This window comes from Hippopotamus amphibius, chromosome 5 (genome assembly GCF_030028045.1).
Source record: "Hippopotamus amphibius kiboko isolate mHipAmp2 chromosome 5, mHipAmp2.hap2, whole genome shotgun sequence".
NCBI classification, from domain to species: domain Eukaryota; kingdom Metazoa; phylum Chordata; class Mammalia; order Artiodactyla; family Hippopotamidae; genus Hippopotamus; species Hippopotamus amphibius.
Window position 1 is genome coordinate 14,031,187 of NC_080190.1, and position 13,125 is coordinate 14,044,311.

The 13,125-nt window shown below is 37.1% G+C and overlaps 1 protein-coding gene across 3 annotated transcripts in view; it reads left to right on the forward strand.

The window, feature by feature from the left end:
* The window catches only part of FAM204A (family with sequence similarity 204 member A), a 29,521-nt gene extending 16,968 nt beyond the window's left edge, over positions 1-12,553 (forward strand). For all 3 annotated transcript variants that reach the window (XM_057736341.1, XM_057736340.1, XM_057736342.1), the window contains exons 7-8: positions 11,948-12,054; positions 12,358-12,553. In XM_057736341.1, the coding sequence (XP_057592324.1) occupies positions 11,948-12,054; positions 12,358-12,409 (159 nt within the window). In that variant the 3' untranslated portion in view covers positions 12,410-12,553. The remainder of the gene's footprint in view (positions 1-11,947; positions 12,055-12,357) is intronic.
* The last annotated feature ends 572 nt before the right edge of the window (positions 12,554-13,125 follow it).

Genomic DNA, 13,125 nt, shown 5'->3' on the forward strand with positions numbered 1-13,125 from the left:
TCCCTCAGGTATTACATTTTAATGCAGTGAATTTGATGGTGTGTTGAATGGTACCACAAACTCAGTAGGATTTCAATGTTAGTTGTTGGTTATTGTAGCAGCTTCTTCAGTCACTAAGTTTCCTTAGATCTTTGCCTTGCTAAAGCAAGAAAGAGTAATGCAAGCCCTTGTCTACAACATTAAAATGTGGGCTCCCTGTGATCCATCCATGGCTGGATGTTTTTCTTTTTGTCCTTTTTCTATTTGTTAGCTCCCATACCAGAGACCAGAGGAATTCAGAGAGAAGTATTTATTTTACTGCAGGCTCTGTGTTCCTTTTAGGCAAAGTTAGTAATGCTAAAATTTTAAGAGTTGAACAATTTGATTTTTTTTAAAAAATCTTTTATTTTGAAATAATTTCAAACTTTCAGAAAGTTACAAAATTTGTAAAATGATTTTCTGTTTACCCTTCACCCAGATATCTGAAATGTTAACAGTTAAGATTTGTTTTACCATTCTTTCTAGTTTATGTACCTTATTTAGATTTGCCAAATATATCACTGATTTCCTTTCTAGCAGAAGAATATTTTCTTTTTTCTGGTCTAGGACATTGAGTTTTGTTGTCACATCTTTTTAGTCTTCTTTAAGTCTGTCTTTGTTTCTCAGGACCTTAGTATTTTTGAAGAGTAGAGGCCAGTTATTTTGTAGGATATCCCTCAATTTTGGCTTGTCTGGTGCTTTTAGATTCAGGTTATACATTTTTTGGCAGGAAAATCACGGAAATGATACTGTGTTCTTCTCAGTGCAGGACACCAGGAAGCATGTGGTGTCCATCTGTCCAATTTATTGATGACGTTCCTTTGATTATTTGGTTAAGGTGGTGTCTCCAGGTTTCTCCTCTATAACATTACTGTTCTTCCCAGTGTAATTAATAAGTATCTCATGGAGAGGCGGGAGATGATTTGAGACTCTGTAAATATTCTTTTTCTCACTGTTCTTTAGCTACTAGTTTTAGTATTCACTGCTGGTTGTTTTCCTGCTTGAGACAATTTTTATTATAATAAAGATCTTGGAAACATTATTTGATTGTACTTTTCATCTTTACCTGGCAAGTCAGATCTAAAATTTGCCTTCAGTGAAGTACTGGATTCTAAAATCTTTCATGTGTCTGTGTTAAATCTCTCAGTAACCTGGACAATTGGGAGTTGGATATAGTTTCCCTAAGTGATGCGCTGGGAAGGCTGGGGTGGCAGTGGCCTTATGTCCACCAGGGTTACACGTTCGCTCTCTTCTGTCTGCCTCATCAGTGGTCACGCATGAGCTGTCCTTTCTCTGCTGCAGGAAGCTGCTTGTCGGAGTGAACAGAAGTAGTGCCTCCGAGGCCTCAGAGATGTGTGTTTCTTTTGAGGATATTAAGTTTCTGTTTCTGTGTTTTGTTTTAGTCATACTGCTATTTTAGAAGTGGGAATTGCATAATAGTGACTAGGTATTTTCCATTTTAAGAGTTATTATTTCCTGTCACACTTCATGACAAATGAGATTGCTTTAGAAATGTATACTATTTTCAGCACTTGTAAGGATAGTAAACATTTTCCCCAAGTGTTCTTTTTACTTCCATACAAGTATAATGCTTTGTTCTAGTAAAAGAACTTTATTTAGTGTGGGGTTAAAGAATTCTGATTAAAAGGAAAAACAATGATTTGGGACCTGTTCTTTGCCTTGTGTAAGTGGAAAAACATCTGGAAAGTTTTTGCTGGTCAGACACAGACGTTGGAGAGATACTGATGCCATGTTAATTAAGCACCCGTGAAGAATAAATGAAGTAATCAAGATGGAATTCTTGAATAGATAGTTTAGTTTGGGGTTTAAGTTTTCATATTTACCTCCTTGGTGCCAGTCACTGTGGATATGAAAGATGGGATTTTGAGATGTAAGTAATTGTGAGTTTGGGGCAGAAACCCTTTATGAATTAAATGTATATGTGCATGGCAGGTGTCCTTTTGGAAATCAGGTATATGGGTTTTTAATCAGTATCATTTTCTTTTTTCAAGAAGCAGTGACTGGGACCTGCTGATAAAGCCTTTGCTCAGAGGCACAGATCCCAGAGTTCTTAAAGCCTTTTCCAACCATAATAAGTGAAACTAATTTTTGATGTCTAACATTTATAAGCCTGTGAAATAGGGCAGCATCAGTATTGAGAAAAATGAAGCCAAAAGTAGAACCATGTCTGAAAATGGGCTTTGAAAACAGTTCCTCAAAACAGAACAAAACAAAACAAAACAAACTGGTATGCCAGAATAAAGCTGTCAGTGCACTAGCATCATGACAGAGCAAGCACATATTTTTCCAGAATCGTATTGTCTTAATGATGACATTAAAGACGTATTTAATTTGGTTTGGGGGATGGCTCAAGTTCACATGTTGGAAACCTAGATTGCTCTGTTGCGTTTGGTTTTGCCGTGTAGTAATGTGGTTGCTTTGGGACTGTCCCTCCTGTTGATGAAATCCTTCTTTGTTGTTAACAGTTTTGGAGGAGAGATAAAGTGGAAAAATACACTTGGGTTTGTGTCATACTGACGAAACTGTTCTAATTTGAAAAAAGAAGAGTTTTTTTTTTTAATACTATTTATGTATATACGTTATACATATACATGTACACACGCACATGCACACGTGTTTGAGCACATTTGTAGCTTGTTAACCTCAGACCTGAATTAGAAGAACATTCCATTCATTGATAGTGATCCTCGAAAATGCCATCCTTTGGAACTTGTCTTTTCTGACACACTATCTTTGTTACAATCCAGATCATACCAATTTGTAGAAACCAGCATAAACAAATATTTCAAAATTAAGTGCTACTGCCTAGATTTAATAAAGTAATTAAGCAGCACTTCAGTTGAATCTCACATTTTAGAAACAGAATTTTTCTCTAGGCATCTTCATGTTAGCCCACTGTAGATAAAAACCAACTTGGTTTGGTAGCAGACAGTGAGTTTCTACCATCAAATGAGTCACACCTACATTAGCTAGATATATTGCTTTCAGTTACAGCTGTACAATGTCAGGGCAGAAATGAGTCAGAAAGGGAGGTTGCCTGTGAATTTTGTTTGAGCTTTGTGTATCTCATGCCCTTAAAGCTTACCTTTTCTATAAGCAAATCAAATATGATAGTCTTTGGCAGCACCAACTAAACTTAATTCCTTGAAAACATCAGTACATACTTCATGTTGTAATGTTATGACCATTTTGTATAACTTAGAATAGTCATTTAAAAACGTTTGCAAGGTTTTAATATTCACATCTGAGATATTTTGGTTATAATCTGCTACCATCTTTGCTAAGGCCAAAACCCTTCAATTTGGAATAATGATATAAAATGTTTCACATTTTAAAGCTCTTTTGCTCCAGCTTCTGAATGGAGGCCTAAGGCAGTGACTTCAGCCTTTTGTGCTGTTAAGCATAGTATTTATTAAGAACCAAACCAAGGTATCACAAATATAAATGATAAAAAAATAGTATCTCACTTTGGTAGTATTCTTTTTATAGATATAGATAAATATTACATTGGCAGTATGAATTAAACTGAGAATTTAATTTTAACTTTATTAAATTTATTAAATAGACTAAGATTTTTGGATTCCAAAACATAGGTAAAGTTAATAATGTTGAAATAGTAATAGTTTGTTAATATTTAAATAACAAAGGTAGGAATGGCCTTTTTAAAAAACTAATGTTTGAATTGATTGAATTGTATTCTTTCCTAGCTTAATACATTAAATACTCTCTAAATTTGGGCAGATTATCAGTTTGTTGCCTAAGGTCTATTTTTAGAGCCATTTCCTAGAAAATCTGAAGGTATTCTCATTGCAGAGGGATATATATGTACATTTGAGGAGATAGCTTCTGTATTTGATGTTAACATGTAAGAAGTGGTCCTTTCGCAGAAATATTTCAGATGCTGTAACGCTTGGCTGTGGCATTTAGAACTTTTCCAATACAATTTGTTGTTAGGCTTTAGTTTCCCTGAGAGGATTCTGGCTACAGTTCCCCTTTTTCTTTTGGTTATTAATTCTGTGTCTATGTACATGCTGTGTTGTCTAGATGGAATAAGAGCTTGAATTCATCACCCCCCTCCACCCCTCAAAAAAAAAAAAACCTGCCCCAAATAGTACAATTTTGACAGATTTATCCATCAGAGTACCTGGAACGTTCTCATATCTAGAGTTCAGGATTGAAACATTTGTTTAAATTTTTGAGATAGAGATGCTGCCAAACTTGATCAGTTTGAAGTTACTTCTCATCAGTGCTATTTTCAGAGCTTTGATATTTTAGGAAAGGTGTTTGCATCACATACAAAAAAATAGTGGAATTGAAAGACATTATAGTGAAGCAAGTCATGTGGATCTAAACTCTTTATAATCCAGAGGGCAAAATTATTTTCTTCCTGTTTTTGTTACTACTTTTAGAACTCTCTTAACAACCATGATTCCAAAGGTGAAACAATTTGTTTGGATATGAAGCTGAACATATATTCCAGTTAGCTGTTGTAAGAATTTATCATTAGAACCTGGGACTCTAAGAAGGCTGGCAGGTGTTTTCTAGTTTTTTAATTATTGTGATTTCTAGCCATGGAAGGGAAGGTAAAGTAAAAGTGCATTAAATAGTACTCATTTGTACATATTAAGAATTTAAAATTAAGTATCTCAACATTTTATTTTTACAGAAAGGAGATTTCCTTTTTTGCTAGTACCAAGGGTGTATTTAAATAATACATTATTTGATACAAAGTCATCTAATGCCTGCAAACTCTCTGGCAAAATTTATTTTATGCCCCTATTTGAAATTTTACTACCCTGCCTTCCATCCCTTACTTTTTTTCTTCCTTCCTTCCTTCCTTCCTTGCTTGCTTGCTTGCTTGCTTGCTTGCTTGCTTTCTTTCTTTCTTTCTTCCTTCCTTCCTTGCTTGCTTCCTTCCTTCCTTCCTTCCTTCCTTCCCTCTTTCCGGTTAGCAGACTGTAGGGCCACTTTCTTTGTGGTATATTTCACTGGTTAGCATTGGGAGAGACGCTGGGACACTGGGGAGAGAAAGCCCTCACTGAATAGGCTCTTGCTAGTCGGCGTGATCAGCCACCTGGGGACGCTGGGTGCGCACTGCCTTCCGTGGAGGAAGGGGTGTGTGCCTCCGTTAAGGATCATCTAGAACTGACTCACTTGCATTAACTTTGGTCATTTCTCAGTGGTTTTTTAATTTAAATATTCCTCTGTGTGTCATCTTGTAGTCTGTGCATAGTCCGGGGGGCTTTTAAATGATGATTTTGATTCTTTGAAGCCTTATTCTCTTTAGTTCTTAAAAGTAATTCAGTTATTTCATATAGGTGAACAGTTGGCACAATGTATGGAAGATAAGCGATGCCTATCCAGGTGAGGGAAGGCCTGGTTGAATTCCTTTACATGGAACTTAAAGATACGTTCTTTCCTGTAAAGAATGGTGTACAGCCTTGCAGTTGGAGCATTTTAAGATGAGAAAAATGAAATGGTACTGAGTGATGGGTTTTCCTCTCAGGCTTTTAGGTGTGCTTTTTAGATCTCATTGCACTGAGGACATTTTCTTTTGACCTCTGGGGTGTGATTGGGTGATCACCTAGAATGGTGTTCCTTATGCTCTCTTTTAATCATGTTTATCTGTGCTTTTAACAAACCTTAAAAAAAGATTTCAGATGTTACAAGTCTAATTAAAGAGACAGACAAAGCACAGTTTATACTGTAGATTTTTTCTGCAGTTCAATTAATCAGCATGTTTTCTCTTTTAATTAAAACCATTTTAGTAAATTAAAGCCCACAGCAAAACACATATATAATTTGTTTGTAATTAGCTCTTAATTGGTGGTAGTTGAAGCTTAGCACCCTTGGTTTCTTTCTTCATGATTGCCATTTTATTAGCAGCCAGTCATTAATTAATCTTTTTCTAATTAGCTTATAAAACTGTTGATGGCACATTATTGTAAATGTGATTTTAAGTTCAAAGCTTGTTAATAAGCTTTCTTACTTAGAAGAACAGAGATAAAGAAATTGCTGAAAACAGTACTACAGTTCTTTAAAAAAAAAACTGTCTTTCTGATGGGGACTGTGTAAAGCATCTAACAGCTCATGGTTAATTTTTTAATGCTTTTTTTCCCTCATGAATGAAATAAGTTGCTTGAATATAAATGTCTCTATCCAGGAGTAATTTCAACAGTATAACGTCTTTTCTCCCCGCTTTGGAATACTGTAATCTACATATAATTTGAAGCCTTAATAGTCATCATTAAACCAGGTGTTATATAAACTATTTCACTATGAAATCAGAGTTGAGGGTATCAATCAAAGTCTATCTTCTCACACCTTATGGACCAAGTGCAGAATTTTTTTATAAATTGTAAGGTGAATCATATATATATAATATATATATACACACACACGTATATAAAATAATACACACACACATATATAGTGTCTGTACGAACATATATTTTAAAAACGGTTTGTTGGGTTATGCTGTGAAATAAAAGCCATTTGGCTTTAACTGATATGAAGTTGTAGGTATAAAAATAAATAATAGGTGTTTGTACAGTTGTGCACACAACACAGATATATGTAGTACACAAATATGCAAACCTGTGCGTGCACATTTTTTAAGATGACAGTGAAATTGGGCTGTTTTCTCTAACAGAGAGAAAAAGACTCGATTTAAGTCAGTGTTCAAATGACTGGAAATGGCATAGCTTATTTGCTGTCCTCAGAGCTTCGGCATCTCAGGTATGACTGTGGAGAGAAAGGTACCAATCCGAGTGGAGCCATCCTGAATTCACTACAGCACCTGCCTGTTAAAGTGCAGTTTGAGTGAAGCACAGTAGCCACATCATATTCTTTATTGAAACATACTACCGATTTCATAAAACTCCCTATGTTCTGAGCTGTTTATCAATATTCTTGCAAAGTTTTGAAAGTTATTAAAAAAAAAAAAAGTAAAGCATCATCAGTCCTTGGAAGTGCTTTTTCTTCTTTGCTTCTTGAACTTTGCATGTTATTTCGACTTTGGCTCTTTCTCTGCTTGTTTTTAAGAAGGCATTTTATGATGCCATGCGAGAGACACTAGAAAGGGATAGCTGACAAGGAAAAAATTAAAAATTGGATAAAAAGTAAATGAATAATGTCATATTACCAAAAAGATGAGAGGCTAATTTGTGCCGACTTCTTGCTAATTTTGTTCAAGCCTCAGAATGAGGAGCTGCCGCCCGTTCTGTGTGGCACTGATGACAGCGCCAATGATCCATGAAATAAGCTGCCGCCGGCTTTGTTCTGATAAGAATGAACAAATCTGCACAGTGTTCGGCTCCCAGAATCTCATTTTCATACTTGCATGCAGGCGAAAAGAAATAAGCTGTTTGCAGGCTTGATTAATCAGACATTGGAGGGGTTTTTGTCTCTTTGATCTCTTTCGTCTCCTAGGTAACTTGCTTGACATTAATGTTGAGCTTGAGTAAAGACAATCAGGAATTGTCGACCAAACTGATATAAAAATTAAAGACCTTAACACTTTAAGTACTCCAGTAATGGTTCCGCTTTACTTCAGAAAACATCTGTTTTCATTTAATTAAAGAACAAAAGAGAATGGCATAAATATTTTTCATAGAGACCTATTATTCCATAAAAAGTTAAAGTATGATAATTGGTATTTTTAAAGAAGTGCCTTGGAAGTGTTCAGAAGGGAGGAAAACTTCATAAATCTGTTACAAGCTAGTAATTTGAAGAGGAGTAAAATATTTTAGGAAATGGATAAGGAGTTTACAGTGATGCTAGATTAAGCTGTTTGAATCAGATACTTCAAATGATTATCGGCAAACTTTAGTCGGGGAAGGTTTACTGAGAAAAACTAACTTTATTTTGCAAGTTTGTCTTTTAAAAATCTCTCCTATGTTACAAGATGTGCCATTATGTCTATTTTACAACCCAATATGATTTACACATGCTAAACCTGTAAAATTGAAAGGAATTAAAAAAATGTCGCCGTGCATTTGCTTGAGGTTATGCAGACGCTTTTACAAATCTTCCAAGTGGCTGTAAAGATGAATGCCTCAAGGGTCCAGCCAGGGCCCTGCTTTTCCAACCAGCTAAAGCCCTTATCTTAAATCCAAGCAAAGTACCATTAATCTTTTTGAAAGACCTTTTATGGCTTTTAATATATCCCAAATTAGAACATTTTACACCCTTGGTTCCTGAAATATGGTGATAAAAAGCCTTTAGAGCTTAATTTTCCTTACTGCTTGCTCTGACCAATTTGCAGTTCTTTGTGATAATGTTTAGACACCTTAATTAAAATGCAGCAAAATATTGGATGTTCTATATGGAAAATGCTGATACTTTAGCTACACATACAAGAAATTCTGTATATATTTTTATTCGTTTAAAAAAATTTCTTCCCACATTGTGTTGCTATAGTTATCTGATGACCCGAAACAGTTTTTTAATATAAAAACCATTGACCAAGCTTTTGTGATGTTTACATTGGGCACGAAGATGCATTTTTGTTTTTAGAGAAGTGAAAGGGGGATTCTTGTGGGCCTATATTGTTTGTTTGTAATACTGAAACATAGCACGGTATTCTTTTATCTTCTGGAACTTGGGTTAGTCATCTTGTGTGGGAAAACACGTTTCTTCTCAACTGCCTCTTCTATAGAAGATCTTATGATCCTTTCATATTTCCAAATATTTCCATTCTTTTTACTTTCTCCACAGGAATAAGTGAAACACATTCATTTTTAACATGTGAAGGACACAACATTGATATGACTTTTCATCATCATTATAAGCTAAAAGATTCTAATGAAGTAAAATGGATAGACCAGGCTTGTTTACTGTTTATCAATTAAAGAACATTCCATTGAACCTAACCCCAGACAAAATACAGTTAGAAAATAGACCTTTCCTACAGACAGGTCTATTTGAACGTATCGTCTGTGTACCTAATTGTTTACTATACTTACTAGTCTACAAAATGATGGAGCCCTCTTCTGTAAATACATGTTTCTTACATTGTAATGTATCGTTTTTAACAAGTTTATACTATGTCTCATGTGGCATATGTGCTCTCAGTCTTTGCTGTGATGCTGATTGTGCTGGGTTTGTCCCCTGTGTTGCTAGAAAACTAAAAGCTTTCACACTGTAAGAGTATAGGACCTTGTTGAGGAGTCGCATTTAAATCAATTGACCACTGTCAATGTCCTGACACACTGAGATGCTCTTTGGTTTCTCTATCCCAAATCCAGAAAACCCATACTGGGAAATTTCAGTAAGCTAAAAATGTAAGCTACATTTTAATTTACAACAGTTTTAGGAAGTAATTTTGTCACGGGGTTAATGGTACATGGCAGATATAGTTCAGGTCATTTTAGTTTCAGACTCAAAGTATCGGCTCAATTTAAATATAAGATGAGCTAGCTGAGTGGGACTTTTGTTAGGGGGTGATCTTGGCAAAAACTATATCATAGATCAAATTTGCATATGATATCTAATACATAGGAGTGTGATTAGACAGCCAAATACTGAGTTCTGTGTTTTACCTTTTGGAGGCAGAGGACAGAGAAGAGACTAAATATCCTACACGAATGTGGAGAGACCCAGCGTACATCTTAAACCCAGGTGGCAAGCTGCATGTTATGACAGTAGACAGTTCATTAGGTGCACTTACTGCTCCGCTAGTGTCCCCCAGAGTCCCTGTGGCCAGCCCCTCCCAGTGAGGTGGACTTGTGAGTAGTTCTGACCAGACACCTGTGAGCAGAAATGCTGCATGTCGCTTCTGGACTAAAGCATTGAAGAGCCAGTGTGGGGCCCTCTGGCCGTCTCTTCCTCTGCCACAGCGATTTGAAAGCCACGTGTTGAGTTGCTGGCATCACAAGATGGAGAGCCCTGCCAGTCCACAGCTGACATTAAATGAAACAAGAAATAAAAGTTCAGCCAATGAGATTTGGGGGTTTGTTTGATACTGCAGTTTTGACTGGCCTAACCAGACAGACACTAATTTGATTTTTTTACATTTATGACACGTGGATGGTGTTTCAGTCAATAGGAAATCCATCTTTGTGATAAATGATGTCCCAGCATTCTTCCAGAGCTTCGTTTTCTCCTTAGGTGATGATGCTACAGCCCTTTGATTCTTAGCTTTTTTTCAGTTGACTTAGATGAGCTTTTCTTTGATAAAGAACTAGAAATGAAAAGAGAGCCCAGAGAACGCGGCCGGGTTCGAAGCAGTCAGATGTAACTGGCAACCCCTTCCCCTCACACCCCCAAGCCCTCTTTTTCAAAGCTGTATTTGCAGCGCCTACAACAGTGCCTGGCAAAATATATGCCTGGCATTTTTGCCCCCATGATACTGGTTGAATGAATGTCGTCCTTGTGAAAAAAGACGATGATGCCAGCAGTGCTGCCGGGGTTGGCTGGAGTGCAGGGAAGACCCCGGGTTGGTCTGCTTCCCCAGGTGGGCTCATGGCCACAGCCGCCCCTCCTTCCTTCAGTGGCTTTCCTTTTCGTGTCGACCACCTCTGCACCCTGGCTGGATTGTCACGTGGCTTCCATTTACTTACCTTCATGTGTGTATTCTTTCCTGGACTGAAAAATCAGATCTGTTCTTGTTCTCATTTTTAAACCCCAGTCAGTACTTGAGGACTGCTTGTTTGTTTCATTGTAAAGGAAACTGTTCTCCAAGATGAGCGGAAAGGAATGTCAGGCACGTCAAACCTCACTTTCCTGGGTTGGCTTCTCTCCTTACACACAAGCCCCATGCCTCACTGTTGGCAAGCAGGTCCCTAAACCTTGGGCTGTAATACTTTGACTTGAGAGTGGGTTCTGGGTCCTTTCCTCTCATTCATAAGTCTGCTGGCTACTGAAGTGCAGTGGGCTGTGTACAGAGAGAGAAAAGGAAAGAAACACCAGGGAGAGATTATTAGCCTTTGTTGTTTAACCTGGGTTCTTAACAGATACTTCTGAGCCATCCATGTAGATGGGCATTTTTAAAATCAGAGCCCACCAGAACTAGGGGATTACCATGCCTGTCCTGGAGACACTCGCCGAGGAACAGCTCTGCGGGCCAGAGAGCTGTGTAGAGCGCAGTGGGAACCATAGGTTATGGCATAGAAGCTGAAGGGCTGGAGAAATACAGAAATGAGAACTGTGTTGGGTTGAGTTAGAGAAGTCTTCTGGGGGCAGGGCTGAGAGGAGCCTTTGTTCTGCATGGACCTTCTCGGACTGGGATAGATGGGTGTAAGGAGGAGCAGGAACGGGGAGTTCTGGTAGAGGAAACACTTCGGTATTGTGGTCCTGGGGCCCTGCCTTTTTGCCTGTTGGCACCCCTTGTATTCTTTTTTCTATCAGTGAGTGCAAAGCGATTGCCCATCACACAGAATGTGTTTATGAAGTCGTAATTAGCTTTCCCCGTGTTTCATTAATCACATCTATGACTGCCAATCCGAACTTCTGATTAGCATGAGATAACGGGTGCTCCCATACCGAGTTGCTGTAATTCTAGCCCAGAGCAAAGAAACTGGATGTCTCTGTCAGCCTGTGCAGGCTTATCGGGGTAAATTCCTGTCTGGCCCACTGAAATGCTGAAAGCGCTTCAAGATCGTCATCCACAGCCCTCATGGACCCTCGAGGGGCCTTCCTCTGAGAAGGAGCTCCATCTGGGAGACTGGGAGGCTGGTACAGGTCTGGGGTAAAGGTCCGTGGGAGGTAGGAGAATAGGGGCTACATCTTTGCATCCATTGTCCTTTGGTTGTTTCTAGGTCCGAGCATAAGAATTTCTCTTCTTAGCATGTCTAAAGCAACACAGACGTGGCTTTCTTACCCACAAATTCTCGAGTATTTGTATCATTTTAATTCTTGTGTCAGTTAAAATAATTGATTTTCACTTTTCCTCCTTTGTAATTCTTAGCTTGGTGTAAAAATTGCCAAAGCGATTGCCTGCCACAACTTTGTAAAAGCCAAAAAGGATGCTGAAAATTCACAGGTTGCTCGAAAAAAGAAGAAGCTTGCCTGGGGGTGAGTTTAAGATTTTTTAAATTAGTAATTCTACTAAATTCATAGGAATTAGAGAAATCCTGTGATATATTTGGTGAATCCAGTTTGTGTGTAATTGTTATTCATTTTATTCTTTGTTATCTTTGCTGAATGTTTATCAGGTTATAAACATGGAGGCGTTTCTTCATCCTGTTTGATGTTTATTTTGTAATTGATGGAGTATATGAAAACTTTTTAAGATTATTTTACTTTGGCGCTTAGTAAACATGTTACTTCAGGAAGATGTTTGGAAGTAAATTGGGATTTTCATATTCTTCATTTTAGGTTTGAAGCAAAGAAGAGGTGGGAAACCAAAAGCAACATGGGGTATATGTGACTTGCCAGAGTTCTTCAAGACCTTTGAGACTTCACTTGCATCTTCAGTTGCTCAATTTACTGAAAAGATTTTCCTGCTTATGTTAACTATGTTGGGAAATTGATGGAAATAGAAAAAATAAGCATAAAATTTGGGAGTTGATTAGCAAATCTTTTCTCAGTCTTTTTCTAAAGAATTCATCCTATTGAAGTGAATGAAATGGAACAATCTATTATTTGTACAAGAAATCTAAGCATACATACAGGAAAAAAAAAGATAGGATTTTATTTATTTATTTATATAGCCCTTCAGTATAAAATCAATTTTACTTTTCATCCATTTGGTGTAGCATAGCCAATGAGCTCCTTATACTTTCTTATCTGTACTCAGTGTAACTGCGTTTATTCTGGAGTTGTGTTTTTAAGATTGGCATTTGTTTTTAATGGATTAGACATAAGCGCAAGAAAGATACTGTCTTTACAAATGACTTTATCTTAATGTTATAAAAGTAATTATCAGTTCTTTGTTGGAGACAGTAGAGTTGATATTTCAGTTACATAATAAAAGCAATTGATTAATTTTTGTGTATCTTCAGATTAAGTATCACAGTTTTAAAAAAGGACAGAATGTAGTATTTGGAGGATGATTTAAATTCAAGTTCTCTGCCTGGAAATGTCTTCCTAAATCTCTCTCTCAGCTGTCATTCTTTAAATTATGAGATGGTTCTTAGAAAAGAA